Here is a 14,095-nt window from a genome sequence, read left to right as displayed (position 1 = left end):
TTGAATGAAGAATGGGAGATCCTTGTTATATACCAGTTCCTAACCACTGTAATGGTGTACCATGGAAAATCCTTATTAGTTGGATTTAGCAAAATAAGATAAGAAGTAGGTTGATGGTAACACTGTCAATGTAATATGGGTCATCCCTTACACAACTGATTTGTTCTTCTGCAGCCATAGTATGTCCAGTAGCATACACGATACTGTCTAAGTGAGCCCTAATCTCACTACACTTCTTGATTTACTGACTGTTTTGTGCATGTGTTCATTTGGTTGGTTGTAACGCTGTCAGTGTAATACGGGTCATCCCTTACACAACTGATTTGTCCTTCTTCTGCAGCCATAGTATGTCCAGTAGCACACACGATACTGTCTAAGTGAGCCCTAATCTCACTACACTTCTTGATTTACTGACTGTTTTGTGCATGTGTTCATTTGGTTGGTTGTAACACTGTCAGTGTAATATGGGTCATCCCTTACACAACTGATTTGTTCTTCTTCTGCAGCCATAGTATGTTCAATAGCACACACCATACTGTTTGAGTGAGCCCTAATCTCGCTACACTTCTTGATTTACTGACTGTTTTGTGCATGTGTTCATTTGGTTGGTTGTAACACTGTCAGTGTGATATGGGTCATCCCTTACACAACTGATTTGTCCTTCTTTTGCAGCCATAGTATGTCCAGTAGCACACACCATGCTGTTTGAGTGAGCCCTAATCTCGCTACACTTCTTGATTTACTGACTGTTTTGTGCATGTGTTCTTGATCATGTTCCACCTACTTCACGATGCTTCCCTCCCTTTCATTTTGTATAGAGAAGAGAACACCTTGGTGAAGTTGAGATGCAGTCTGCCACAGGTGTATATCCCTTTGATGCTCTTGTTATCAGATGTCACATTTCATGGGCTTTTCCCTTCAGGCACTTTTTGAATTGGGCTCATATAGGTTTACTTTTTGCACTGGCTTCCTCTACTCACTTCAAAGTGGGATTCTAGCATTTCTTTGTGAGAGGTGATTTGTTGTATTGGAGATTAAAACTTTCCTAATCTGAAATTATATTTTCAATAAATACTGGCTTCTTCATACATTCCAGCCTATTTTCCCCAAATCTTGTGCACTTTTTTATCTTGCCTTGTTCAAGAATAAAGTTATCACAAGTGCAAGTGTATAGAGAAGTTACTTCACAGAAGATTGTGACACCCTCATTGTGGCGGAGGGCTTTTGTTGCAAGGTGATATCATCACATACCATGAATTTATGTAAAAAATAACTGAATGCTAGAGGTAAGAAGGAAATAACATTTTCAGGTTAGAAAATGTTAAATTTATTAAGTCTGGAGTATGTGAATGAGAATCTTTGTCTTAGATATGTAGACAGCTCTGATTGAGTGTAGCACAGAAAAACATACACTTAGATATGTAGACAGCTCTGATTGAGTGTAGCACAGAAAAACATACACTTAGATATGTAGACAGCTCTGATTGAGTGTAGCACAGAAAAACATACACTTAGATATGTAGACAGCTCTGATTGAGTGTAGCACAGAAAATCCATATTTAAAAAGAGAAGTAAAAGTGGGAAATAATTGAAAGCCACCTGCCCATTAAAAAGCACAGTATATGTGCCCAACATAAGCTTAAACAGAATTAAAGAAAAGTGCCTACAGTGCATCATCAGGTAAAGCACTTCAGAAGTTTTCATTCTTCAATGAAAATCTCCATCAAAGGTTAAACAGGTATCCAAAAGATTCCTGTTTCATATTTATTTTATCTTAAATGGACACAAAAGGTTTGATTTAATATATATGAAATTTTATGAAAATTTCCCGTAATTTCTAATAGATAAATCTGTTTTTTGTTAGTATGACTTTACACTATCAAACATAAACATGGGCCAGTCATTTATTTGTAGTAAAATTGACCACATTTAGTTTTTCATTAATTTTGGTTTTAATCTGTTGCCATAGAAATGATATTCTGTTTAAAGTGAGTTGCTTGTCATTTCTTCTGTTTGATATCATTAGAAGTACAGATTTCTAATATTTTGAAATATAACTATATTTGAAATGTTCCAACTCTTGTTTTATCTAAACAACTGGAGAGTGAGATGTCACTTTATAACAACATGTGTTCTCTAGCTTTACAAGATCATTAATATTATCCATTTCCAGTGGCCAGTACATCAGTTATAGTTCTCTACTGGAATAGTAAAATACTGGGTTCTGTATCCTCCTTAAATTTTATTATTTGTTTTGGTGCATGATCCTAAAATAATTGAAAGAGTGCTACACATTTCTGTAGATTTTATGATTTTTTTTCCTATTCAACACAGTATGAAGGTGCCAATATACAACTTCTAGATTTGCCTGGAATCATAGAAGGTGCTTCTCAAGGTAAGCCATTCATAAAGATAATTTCAGAAGTGTTATATGATGAGTTATTGTCATATATTCTGGAAACTATTGTATTCTGTTAATGAAGGGTGTAATTGTTGTATATTGTAGCCTACATGTAGCTTTACTGAATGTTTAAGTGTTTACAGCATTACTATTGGTTGTGTAAGGTGTTTACAGCATTAGTAAATATCTTACACCACTTCTCTTGGTTTGAATGGAACCAGTTTAAGATGTTTATAACTTTACTGATTGTTCAGTTTGAGTGGGAGAAATATAATATGTTTACAGATTTAATTATTAAGAAAACTGCAAGGTGCAGGTACCATATGAACTTTCAGTTTGTAAGACAAGTAAACACTGTTTAGGTGTTATAGCTGTAAGTAAACAGTTTGAGTTCATGTAGTTAGTTTCTCAATATTTTAAGTAAACTACTTCATACTTGATGGTATTTAAACACTTTCTGTGTAGGAAAGGGTAGGGGACGTCAAGTAATTGCAGTAGCACGCACGGCTGATTTGGTGCTAATGATGTTGGATGCTACTAAAGGTGAAATCCAAAGGTTTGATTCATGTTTTTATTTAATATTTGTGCTGAAGATTGTTGTGACAATGACATATTATAAAAAAAATAAAACAACTTTGAAGTGTTAACATTGCTGGATGTTCACTGTAGTGACCTATAAGTCTTATAGCACAGAAATCTTAATGTGTAGCGAGACAGATCTTAGTACCAATATGTGAAACAGCTGAAAGTAGTGGAATGTATATGAAAGGTATACAGAAAGAGTATAATTGTGTTTTTTGTTTATAATAAAATTCAGCAGAGATTAAATTAATCAAAAACTTGTTTTTAAACCTGTATAATTAAGACATGCATTTTATATGTAGTGTAAATAAAAGAAAACAAACTATATGGATACACAAGTGATTAAAGTGACCCATTAAAATTTTTGTGTTTAGATGCTCAAACTTTTCTCATTTTTGTGATTATTGGTAACATTATCTCTCTTGGGTAATAAGAATTGACATTGCTCTGAACTGGAAATCTCAGTTTGTTCTGGTGTGGATTTTGTTAGATTATGATTCCAAAACACACCTTTGCTAACACTTTGTCTGCCCATCTAAGTGTTGATGTGAATTCTATGCTTGCTCTTGACTTTATATCCCCCCGTCACGTAATCTAAGTGTTGATGTGAATTCTATGCTTGCTCCTGACTTTATATCCCCCGTCACGTAATCTAAGTGTTGATGTGAATTCTATGCTTGCTCCTGACTTTATATCCCCGTCCACGTAATCTAAGTATTGATGTGAATTATACTATGCTTGCTCATGACTTTATATCCCCCCGTCACGTAATCTAAGTGTTGATGTGAATTCTATGCTTGCTCCTGATTTTATATCCCCCCCGTCACGTAATCTAAGTGTTGATGTGAATTATACTATGCTTGCTCCTGACTTTATATCCCCCGTCACGTAATCTAAGTGTTGATGTGAATTCTATGCTTGCTCCTGACTTTATATCCCCCCGTCACGTAATCTAAGTATTGATGTGAATTATACTATGCTTGCTCATGACTTTATATCCCCCCGTCACGCAATCTAAGTGTTGATGTGAATTCTATGCTTGCTCCTGATTTTATATCCCCCCCGTCACGTAATCTAAGTGTTGATGTGAATTATACTATGCTTGCTCCTGACTTTATATCCCCCGTCACGTAATCTAAGTGTTGATGTGAATTCTAAGCTTGCTCCTGACTTTATATCCCCCCCCGTCACGTAACCTATAGAGATTTTGATCTTCTTACTCTCTTTACCTATCTTAATGCTACCTCTACATCAGATCCATATATATAAGCTTCTTGTTATCATTTCTTATTCACTTTTGGTAAATAGCAGAAATTACAATGACAGTCCAATGTGATTATTGTTGATTTCTCTTCAGTGTCGCTACTATGGTTTTATTCTTTGAGACCTGTTTTTCTTCTGTTTATTGTTTATTTTACTACAACAACATTGAGTGACTTAATATCTTTTGTGTCTTCCTTTTCAGGAATCCTTTCCTCATTTGCATTAGATATTTTTAAATTGTGCTCTAGCTACCAGTTGACCAGTCATTAATCTTCCTGGTAGCAATAAGCCCTGCAGAGATGGGAGTGTACCATAAGATCACATCATGTTCTTTCCATGTGGTACAGAGCTATAGTTGCACCACTGGGTCACCAGTCATGGACTATATGGATCACCAGTAATGGACTAAATAGGATTTTGCACATTCCTCGATCCCTTCATTAAATAAATCATGGTCAAATGTGTTTTTCAAACTAAAGAACATGGTTCACATATTGCACTATTTCTGAAGCATTGCTCCTCGGGGCTCCTCAATATTCTCCTCCCCATTTCTTCTGGTGGAGCATGGGAGCCACTACCACTTCGAGTTTCCATTTGCTGGAGTTGTGGATAGAGGTTATTTCTTCTCAGTGATGCTTTATTCTACTCAAGGAGAAATGGGTGAAGCTGTGCACTCACCTACCAATAACCCTGAATGTATGGTAGGAACAAGACAACCCTATACGGGAGTCTCCTTTTAATTTCAGTTCAGAGGTGTCTCTGCTCTCCAATTAGATTGTGCATGGTCCTTCTTGATAATCATTTTCTTTATTTCAGTGATCATGGAAGAGGGTCCTAGACTCCTTGTAATATCGAACGTGGAGTGTCACTTCTTGTGCCATAGGTTGAACTTTGTTTGTTCTACTTCCTCCTCGTAATTCTGGAGCAGAAGGGATTTTGCGTTCCCTCTCAGGTTGAAAAGTTAGGATTTGGGTTTGTAATCCCAGGCTGTTTTATACAGGTTGAGTAAAGTATGAATGGCTCCATAATTTCAAGTTTGTTTTCATAGCTTATGCACTTCTGTAGGATTTGTTCACTTGGGTGTTGCTTGCCTTTTCTTTTTAATTCTGGTGGCTTACAAGCAATATTTTGTAACTTCAGGTTGAGTGCCTTTGTCCATAATTATGAGTTCGATTTGTTGTATTTTGTGCTTCTTCAAGTTGGGGTGAGGACTTGTCTTCTTTTGTGTTGCTTATTGCTTACAGTTCTAATGGCTCAACATGCAACATTCTGTATCTTTCTGATTTAGTTCCCTTAATATTGTGTTACTAGAACATAGTGATATCTTACTACAGTCCACATGCCTTTGCCACTATAATTTGGATTTAGCTTTGGGTCAAAAGCCCTAGGATTTCAGCGATGAGACTTGTGAGTTTGTCTGCATCATAGGGGCTTGGATGACTCTTGTGTGCACATACAATATTTCCAGACCAGATGTATCTCCTATGGCAGGGAGAACCAGTTGTGGAATAGATGTCCATCATTATATGTCCCTTCTTACAGTGTTAGTCTAGCCATTACTACCCAAGTTTTTTAGGTCAGACACATTGAAGCCAATTGGCCATTACTACTCATGTTTCTTCAATTTAGACATTGAAGCCAGTTGGCCATAAACATCTGTTTTTAGTTTAAAGACATTGAGGCCGTTTAGCTATTACCACCCAAGTTTTTAGTTTAAAGACATTGAGGCCGTTTAGCTATTACCACCCAAGTTTTCAGTTTAGACATTGAAGCCAGTTGGCCATTACCACCCAAGTTTTTAGTTCAGACATTGAGGCCATTTGGCCATTACCACCCATGTTTTTCAGTTTAGACATTGAAGCCAGTTGGCCATTACCACCCATGTTTTTAGTTCAGACATTAGAGCCAGTTGGCCGTTATCACCCATTTTTTTAGTTTAGACACTGAAGCCAGTGAATTTGTATTATCCAGGCAAAGGGCATATATGTTCAAGTACTAGTGCAGACCCCATTGATGTGCTATACTACATCACATCTGTTTTTCGATATAGTCACTTTCTGCCTGTATTACACCCATATTGTCCCCTCCATCTTGTCATTATAGGATACAAGGTAAAGAGTGAGAGGATGTATCCCACTCTTCCTCCTCATGATGGCTTGTGTTGAGGTGTGGTAATTTTACCAGTGTTTACAAAGTGAATCAAAATTGGTAAAGTTGAGCTAATATACAGACGTGTTATAGAGGACTTGTTGATGTGCTTATATACAGACGTGTTATAGAGGACTTGTTGATGTGCTTATATATAGAGGACTTGTTGATGTGCTTATATACAGACGTGTTATAGAGGACTTGTTAATGTGCTTATATACAGACGTGTTATAGAGGACTTGTTAATGTGCTTATATACAGATGTGTTATAGAGGACTTGTTGATGTCCTAATATACAGATGTGTTAGAGGACTCATTGATGTGCTTATATACAGATGTGTTATAGAGGACTCATTGATGTGCTTATATACAGATGTGGTATAGAGGACTCATTGATGTGCTTATATACAGATGTGGTATAGAGAACTTGGTGTGCTTAGATACAGAGGTGTTATAGAGGACTTGTTGATGTGCTTATATACAGACGTGTTATAGAGGACTTGTTAATGTGCTTATATACAGACGTGTTATAGAGGACTTGTTAATGTGCTTATATACAGATGTGTTATAGAAGACTTGATGTCCTAATATACAGATGTGTTAGAGGACTCATTGATGTGCTTATATACAGATGTGTTATAGAAGACTCATTGATGTGCTTATATACAGATGTGTTATAGAGGACTCATTGATGTGCTTATATACAGATGTGGTATAGAGAACTTGGTGTGCTTAGATACAGAGGTGTTATAGAGGACTTGTTGATGTGCTTATATACAGACGTGTTATAGAGGACTTGTTAATGTGCTTATATAGAGACGTGTTATAGAGGACTTGTTAATGTGCTTATATACAGATGTGTTATAGAGGACTTGTTGATGTCCTAATATACAGATGTGGTATAGAGAACTTGGTATGCTTACATATAGATGTGTTATAAAAGACTTGATGTGCTTAGATACAGAAGTTTTATAGAGGGCTTGTTGATGTGCTTATATGCAGATGTGCTTATATACAGATGTGTTATAGAGGATTTGTTCATGTACTTATATAGAGATGTGTTATAGTGGGCTGATCTGGTTATATATAGATATGGTAGGTAGAACTTGATGTGCTTATATAGAGATGTGTTACATAGGACTTGTTGATGTGCTCATGTACAGATGTGTCATAGAGGACTTGATGTGTCAGAGGACGTGATGTGCTCATGTTCAGATGTGTCATAGAGGGCTTGGTGATATGCTTATATACAGATGTGTTATAGAGGATTTGTTCATGTACTTATATAGAGATGTGTTATAGTGGGCTTTTTTATGTTGTTATATAGAGAGGTGTTATAGAGGACTTGTTGGTGTGCTTACACGTACAGATGTGTTATATTGGACTTGTTGGTGTGCTTACACATACAGATGTGTTATAGAGGGCTGGTTGATGTGCTGAAATACAGATGAGTTAGAGAGGGCTTGTTGGTGTGCTTATATACTTATGTTTTATAGAGGACTTTTTGATGTGCTTATATACAGATGTGTTATATAGAGCTTGTGATGTGCTTATATACAGATGTGTTATAGAGAGCTTGTGATGTGCTTATATAGTGATGTGTTATGAGGACTTGTTGAGATTACATACAGATGTGTTATAGAAAATTTGTTGACAACCTTACATTCAGATGTGTTATAGAGGACTTGTTGATGAACTTATATATACGTGTTATAGAGGACTTTCTGATGAGGTTACATACAGATGTGTTATAGAGAGCTTGATGTACTTATTATAGAGATGTGTCATCGAGGGCTTGTCGATGTACTTATTATAGAGATGTGTCATCGAGGGCTTGTCGATGTACTTATTATAGAGATGTGTCATCGAGGGCTTGTCGATGTACTTATTATAGAGATGTGTCATCGAGGGCTTGTCGATGTACTTATTATAGAGATGTGTCATTGAGGGCTTGTCGATGTACTTATTATAGAGATGTATCATCGAGGGCTTGTCGATGTACTTATAGAGATGTGTTATAGAGGGCTTGTCGATGTACTTATATACAAATGTGCTATGAGGACTTGTCGATGTACTTATATACAAATGTGTTATGAGGACTTGTTTATGTACTTATATACAAATGTGCTATGAGGACTTGTCGATGTACTTATATACAAATGTGTTATAAAGGACTTGTTGATGAGCTTATATACAGATGTGGTTTAGAGGACTTGTTGATACAGGTGGAAGGAATCGCAAAATTAATCTTGCTTTTGGTAATATAGTGGTGCATAAATTCTACAAAAAGTGAGCCATAATTCATACCAATGTTTTGATGGGAAGAGAGGAGAAACCTTTATTGGGATAAAGCTAAACTGTGAGAAGAGGTAAATATTACTGGACATACATTGTTCATATAGGAGAATGTAAACTTTCATGTAGTTCTTAACCTGTTCTTGTATTTTGTTAGATGATATCGGTTTGTATGTTTTTATTTTTATAAATTTTTTAGCATGTTCTTGTGTGTATTTAGTAACATAATATCAATTTGCCTGTTTTCAATTTTCCTGTAGCTCTTAGCATGTTCTTGGATGTATTTTGTTAGTTAATGTGAATTTGTATGTTTTCATTTTTCATAAAGTTCTTAGCATGTTCTTGTATGTATTTAGTTAGATAATATCAGTTTGTATGTTTTCATTTTTCATAAAGTTCTTAGTATGTTATTGTATGTATTTAGTTAGATAATATCAATTTGTATGTTTTTATTTTTCATAAAGTTTTTAGCCTGTTGTTGTATGTATTTTCTTTGTTAATATGAATTTGTATGTTTTCATTTTTGATAAAGTTCTTGTTCTGTTCTTGTATGTATTCCGTTAGATAATATGAACTTGTGTGCATCCATTTTATTAAAATTTTAGCTTGTTATGGTAATGATTCTTTAACACACCCACAAAACCTTGCTGTTGTGTACAAAATGTATATTGGTTGTAAAGTAGCATCATTGGTCATTATATCTTACTGCAGTACACACACATGTACATATGTATTGCTTATTAAAATGTGTTTTAATCTTCTTTTATTGTTATTAAATGTGTTGATCAAAGCACAGTGTTGTTGTTGTTAGGATGCTTGGACTGTAAAGTCTGTTAACACAAAATTGAGCTCTGATTTTTGGAGTCATGGGTGCAGTATAAGAGTGACAGTCAAATCCTTGTTTTTTGTGAGAAAAGGATAGCCCAGTTAGCAGTAAGTAGTGTTGACTAACTGCCTTCTCTCTATTCTAGCAGTTTAAAAATGACTGCTCTATTGCACTGACCAACATTCTGTAGAAAATGAATGGGCAAGTTATTAAAATTCACATATCTTTTTCTTAAACAAGTTTTTTTTGTTATAGTTTTCTAAATTGTTATGGGAAGAGGCTTTGTTTAATACTGTTAAATATTTTGTTTCAGGAAACTGCTTGAGAAAGAGTTGGAGAGTGTAGGAATTAGGCTTAACAAAAGTAAGCCTAATATCTATTTTAAGGTTTGTGCCATTACAGTGAATATTATAGAGCTTTCGTGCATTACTATTTTATTGTTTTTGTTTTTAAAGATTGAATTTCATTGTTATATCAACCATATTATGTTTTGCTGTTAGGTACTAAAGTAAAATAAATTGTATTATTCAAGGTTTTTTTATTTCTCATAGAGATTTGAAAGATAGTAAACATTTCCATATAAATTTAGAATAATTTGTATATAAAATCTATCCATTTTCTATGTATATGTATAGGAGAAAAAAAGCTGGAGGTATTGCATTTAATTCAACATGTGCTCTGACCATGTGTGATGAGAAACTTGTTCAAATGATACTACATGAGTACAGTATCCTTTGATATTGTAATTGATACCATGTTAGTACATTATCCTATGATATTGTAGTTTGATACTATAAGACTATCTTTTGATGTAGTTGATAATACATGAGTACATTATCTTTTGTTGTTGTGGTTTGTCCTGCATGAATACATTATCTTTTTGTTGTTGTGGTTTGTCCTACAGGAGTACATTATCTTTTGTTGTTGTGGTTTGTCCTGCATGAGTACAATATCTTTTGTTGTTGTGGTTTGTCCTGCATGAGTACAATATCTTTTGTTATTGTGGTTTGTCCTGCATGAGTACAATATCTTTTGTTGTTGTGGTTTGTCCTGCATGAGTACAATATCTTTTGTTGTTGTGGTTTGTCCTGCACGAGTACAATATCTTTGTTGTTGTGGTTTGTCCTGCATGAATACATTATCTTTTGTTGTTGTGGTTTGTCCTATAGGAGTACATTATCTTTTGTTGTTGTGGTTTGTCCTGCATGAGTACAATATCTTTTGTTATTGTGGTTTGTCTTACAGGAGTACATTATCTTTGTTGTTGTACTTTGTTGTACATGAGTACAGTATTTTTTCTTGTTTTGGTTTGTCCCACATTAGTATGGTATATTTTGTTGTTGTGGCTTGTATGAGATGAGTACAGTATCATTTGTTGTTGTAGTTTGTCATACAGGAGTATAGTAGTTTTTCTTGTTTTGGTTGGTCGTTTACGGTTGTATACGAATATAGTATTTTTCTTGTTGTGATTTGTCCCACGATATCATTTGTTGTTGTGGTTTATCATACATGAATATGGTATTTTCTTTTGTGGTTTGCCGTTACATGAGTATTTGTTCTTTTTGTGGCTTGCCCTACATTAGTACAGAACGTTGTTGTTGTAGTTTGTCCTACGTTAGTACAGTACCTTGTTGTTGTAGTTTGTCCTACGTTAGTACAGTACCTTGTTGTTGTAGTTTGTCCTACGTTAGTGCCCCTCAGTGTGGATTCCTGTATGTGGTCAGTTTACCTCCTCTGGGACTTAAACATCCACCCACGTGTTTGCTGTGCGTAGCAACCCGTGAAGGGGAGGAGAGGATCCTGGTGGTTGAAGGGTCCAATCCTAACACACCACTTTGGCCTTGAATTTCTGCAGACAGGCAGTCTTGGAGTAGCCCCCCTTGGGTCAATCGGCTGGTCCAATTGACCACAAGAACCAAGTACCAGTGTTGGATGTTCTCCAGGTGTTGTGGACATTGTATTTGATGCTGATGTTTTGTATAGTGCTCATGAAACCCTGGCGTTGCTGCAGTGTCCTTGTTTGACATTGTAGTGCATCCCCTCGTAGGGCTCCATGGTGGGTGGGGTCAGTGGGTACCGAAATTTTTCTTTTTTCCTATGGATCCTCTTTCAGAAAATTTAAATAAAATAGTGAAGAAACAGTCAATGGGTAAGCGACCACGTCTTGAAGACTGAACAGCAATCTTCAACATCTGTAACACACGTACCTCATTTTCTTATATTACATTCTCTTTCGGATAAACCTTTAGGGCAAATGTCCCCCTTTTTTATTCAGAAGAGACTAGAGGGACTTGCTGGCTCTTCAAAGTCAGTAAAGAAGCTTCATTATGGTGACGTATTGGTTGAAACATCCACATTTCAACACAGTGATCTCCTGTTGGTTTCAAAGGCAATTGGGGATATAGCTATTGAGGTTATACCTCATGCTACTTTGAATTCATCACAAGGAGTTATTGGTGAGAGGGATTTCAAGGATATCCCAGAGTCAGAGATTCTTACTGGTTTCTACACCCTAGGAGTTTCTGCAGTGAAGTATATATTCACTCACAAAGATGGAATTATGGTGCCGACCAATGTCCTCATTTTGACATTTACATCACCACGTTCTCCTGCCACCATCAAGGCAGGTTATCTTAATTGCAGAGTACAGCCATACATTCCAAACCCTCTCCAATGTTTCCAGTGTCAACGGTTCTGTCACTTGAAGACATCATGCTGTGTTTCCCTGGTGTGTGCTTGTTGCAGTGGCAAGAACCATGATGTCTACGAGTGTGAAACGGACCCTCATTGCATCAATTGCAATGGATTTCACCAGTCCTACTTTCGTTCTTGCCCTAAATGGTTGGAAGGAAAAGAGGTGCAGCATTTGAAAACGATTCATAACATTACTTATCCTGAGGCTCGAATGTTGCTGTCCACCACTTCATCTCGGAGATATGCTGCTGCACTTCATTCCACTGCTATTATGGGAGTGCAGACAGATCTCTCTGTGTCTCCTAAAGAATCATTCTCCAAACAAATGAAAAGTCTTTTGACCTTCATGGTTACAAAAGTTGATGAGTCAATTTCGACACCTATCTCTGTCCCATATACCCATTCCACCAAACCCCAAGATCCACATGCTTTAGTTCCAGGTACAGGTATTTCTTCAGATCCATCTTCCTCTCTCACCCCAAGATGCAAAACAATCATTTGCGCTCATCCTCAGTCTCTGGAATCCCTATCAACAACAAAGTCCTGCCCAATCAAACCAGGGCAGGATACATGGAGGTTGATAGATCTCCCTCGAATAAGGAAAGTAAGGTAAAAAGACATGGTCATAAACAGAAGGGATCTCTGTCCAATTTGCCTACACGTAAATAAAAATGGCCACCGTGATACAATGGAACTGTCAAGGTTTACGTTCTAATCTGGATGGCATCAAAACACTGATTGTTTAATACCATCCTGTTTGTCTTTACAGGAAACATTTCTGAAACCTGTCGATACAGTCTTCTTTCGGCAGTTTTCTTTCTACAGAGATAACATGCTGTGTGATGGACGAGTGCATGGAGGGGTGGCACTGTTGGTTGATCAGCATATGATCACTGTCTTTGCCACTTGACACACCCTTGGAGGCCGTAGCCATCCATATTTCCTTGGGTTATACCATCACTGTTTTTTCTCTCTACCTGTCACCTGGAGAGACATATGATCAATCAGACCTTGATTCTCTCATTGAACAGTTGCTGTCTCCATTTTTTAATTCTGGGGGACTTTAATGGACATCATTCCCTCTGAGTAAGTGCTGATATTGACAGGAGGGTTTGCTCTCTAGAGCATATACTCTCTGATCATAATCTTTCTCTTTTCAGTACTCGTTCTTGTACTCATTTCTATTTGCCTAGTCAGTTCTTTACTGCTACTGATCTCTCAATTTGCTCCCCTTCATTATTTTCCCATTTTTCATGGAGGGTTGACAATAATCCACAAGGCAGTGATCATTTTCCTATAATCTTGAGAGAGACTGGCTGTGGTCGAAGCCACCTGACCCATGTGCCCTGGTGGAAGCTGGATCAGGCAAACTGGCCCTCTTTCACTGCTCTTGCAGAATTGGATCCTGCCATTGTCTGTAAGCCATCAGTAGATGTCTGTGTGTGTGGCAGCAGTAACTCACAGTATTATACAAGCAACTGCTTAATGTATTTCTAAAACCTCAACACCTTTTCCACTATATCCTCGTCCATAGTGGAATCCTGCCTGCCACATGGCACGGAAGGATAAAAAATGAGTCTGAGATACTCTCCATAGATATTCCACACTTTCGAACCTCACCACTTTCCAGCGGGCCTGTGCACATGCTCGATGGGTAAGATGTCAAATCCAGAAGGAATCTTGAATTAAGTTCACAACCAGCATATCTTCTACTACCAGTTCCAAAGTCATTTGGGACAAGAAAGGTCAGTGGACAATATAATTCTGTTCTCTCAATCTTGCTCTCTGATGGCCAGGAAGTAGCTGATACCTGAAGTATTGCAGACACTCTGGGTGAAAGCTTTTCCCAGATATCTAGCACTTCTGCTTCATCCTCCGCATTCTTC

At 36.8% G+C, this 14,095-nt stretch overlaps 1 protein-coding gene across 1 annotated transcript in view; it reads left to right on the top strand.

Annotated features, from left to right (window-relative positions):
• Positions 1-14,095, top strand: part of LOC143237624 (developmentally-regulated GTP-binding protein 2-like) — a 54,007-nt gene that overhangs the window by 11,722 nt on the left and 28,190 nt on the right. The window contains exons 5-8 of the mRNA XM_076477085.1: positions 2,335-2,395; positions 2,867-2,957; positions 9,829-9,930; positions 10,154-10,242. Coding sequence (XP_076333200.1) covers positions 2,335-2,395; positions 2,867-2,957; positions 9,829-9,930; positions 10,154-10,242 — 343 coding nt within the window. The remainder of the gene's footprint in view (positions 1-2,334; positions 2,396-2,866; positions 2,958-9,828; positions 9,931-10,153; positions 10,243-14,095) is intronic.

The sequence above is a fragment of the Tachypleus tridentatus genome, chromosome 13, assembly GCF_004210375.1.
Source record: "Tachypleus tridentatus isolate NWPU-2018 chromosome 13, ASM421037v1, whole genome shotgun sequence".
Lineage (NCBI taxonomy): Eukaryota > Metazoa > Arthropoda > Merostomata > Xiphosura > Limulidae > Tachypleus > Tachypleus tridentatus.
Note: the sequence above shows the minus strand (reverse complement) of the source record. Positions and strands in the feature narration are given on the sequence as shown.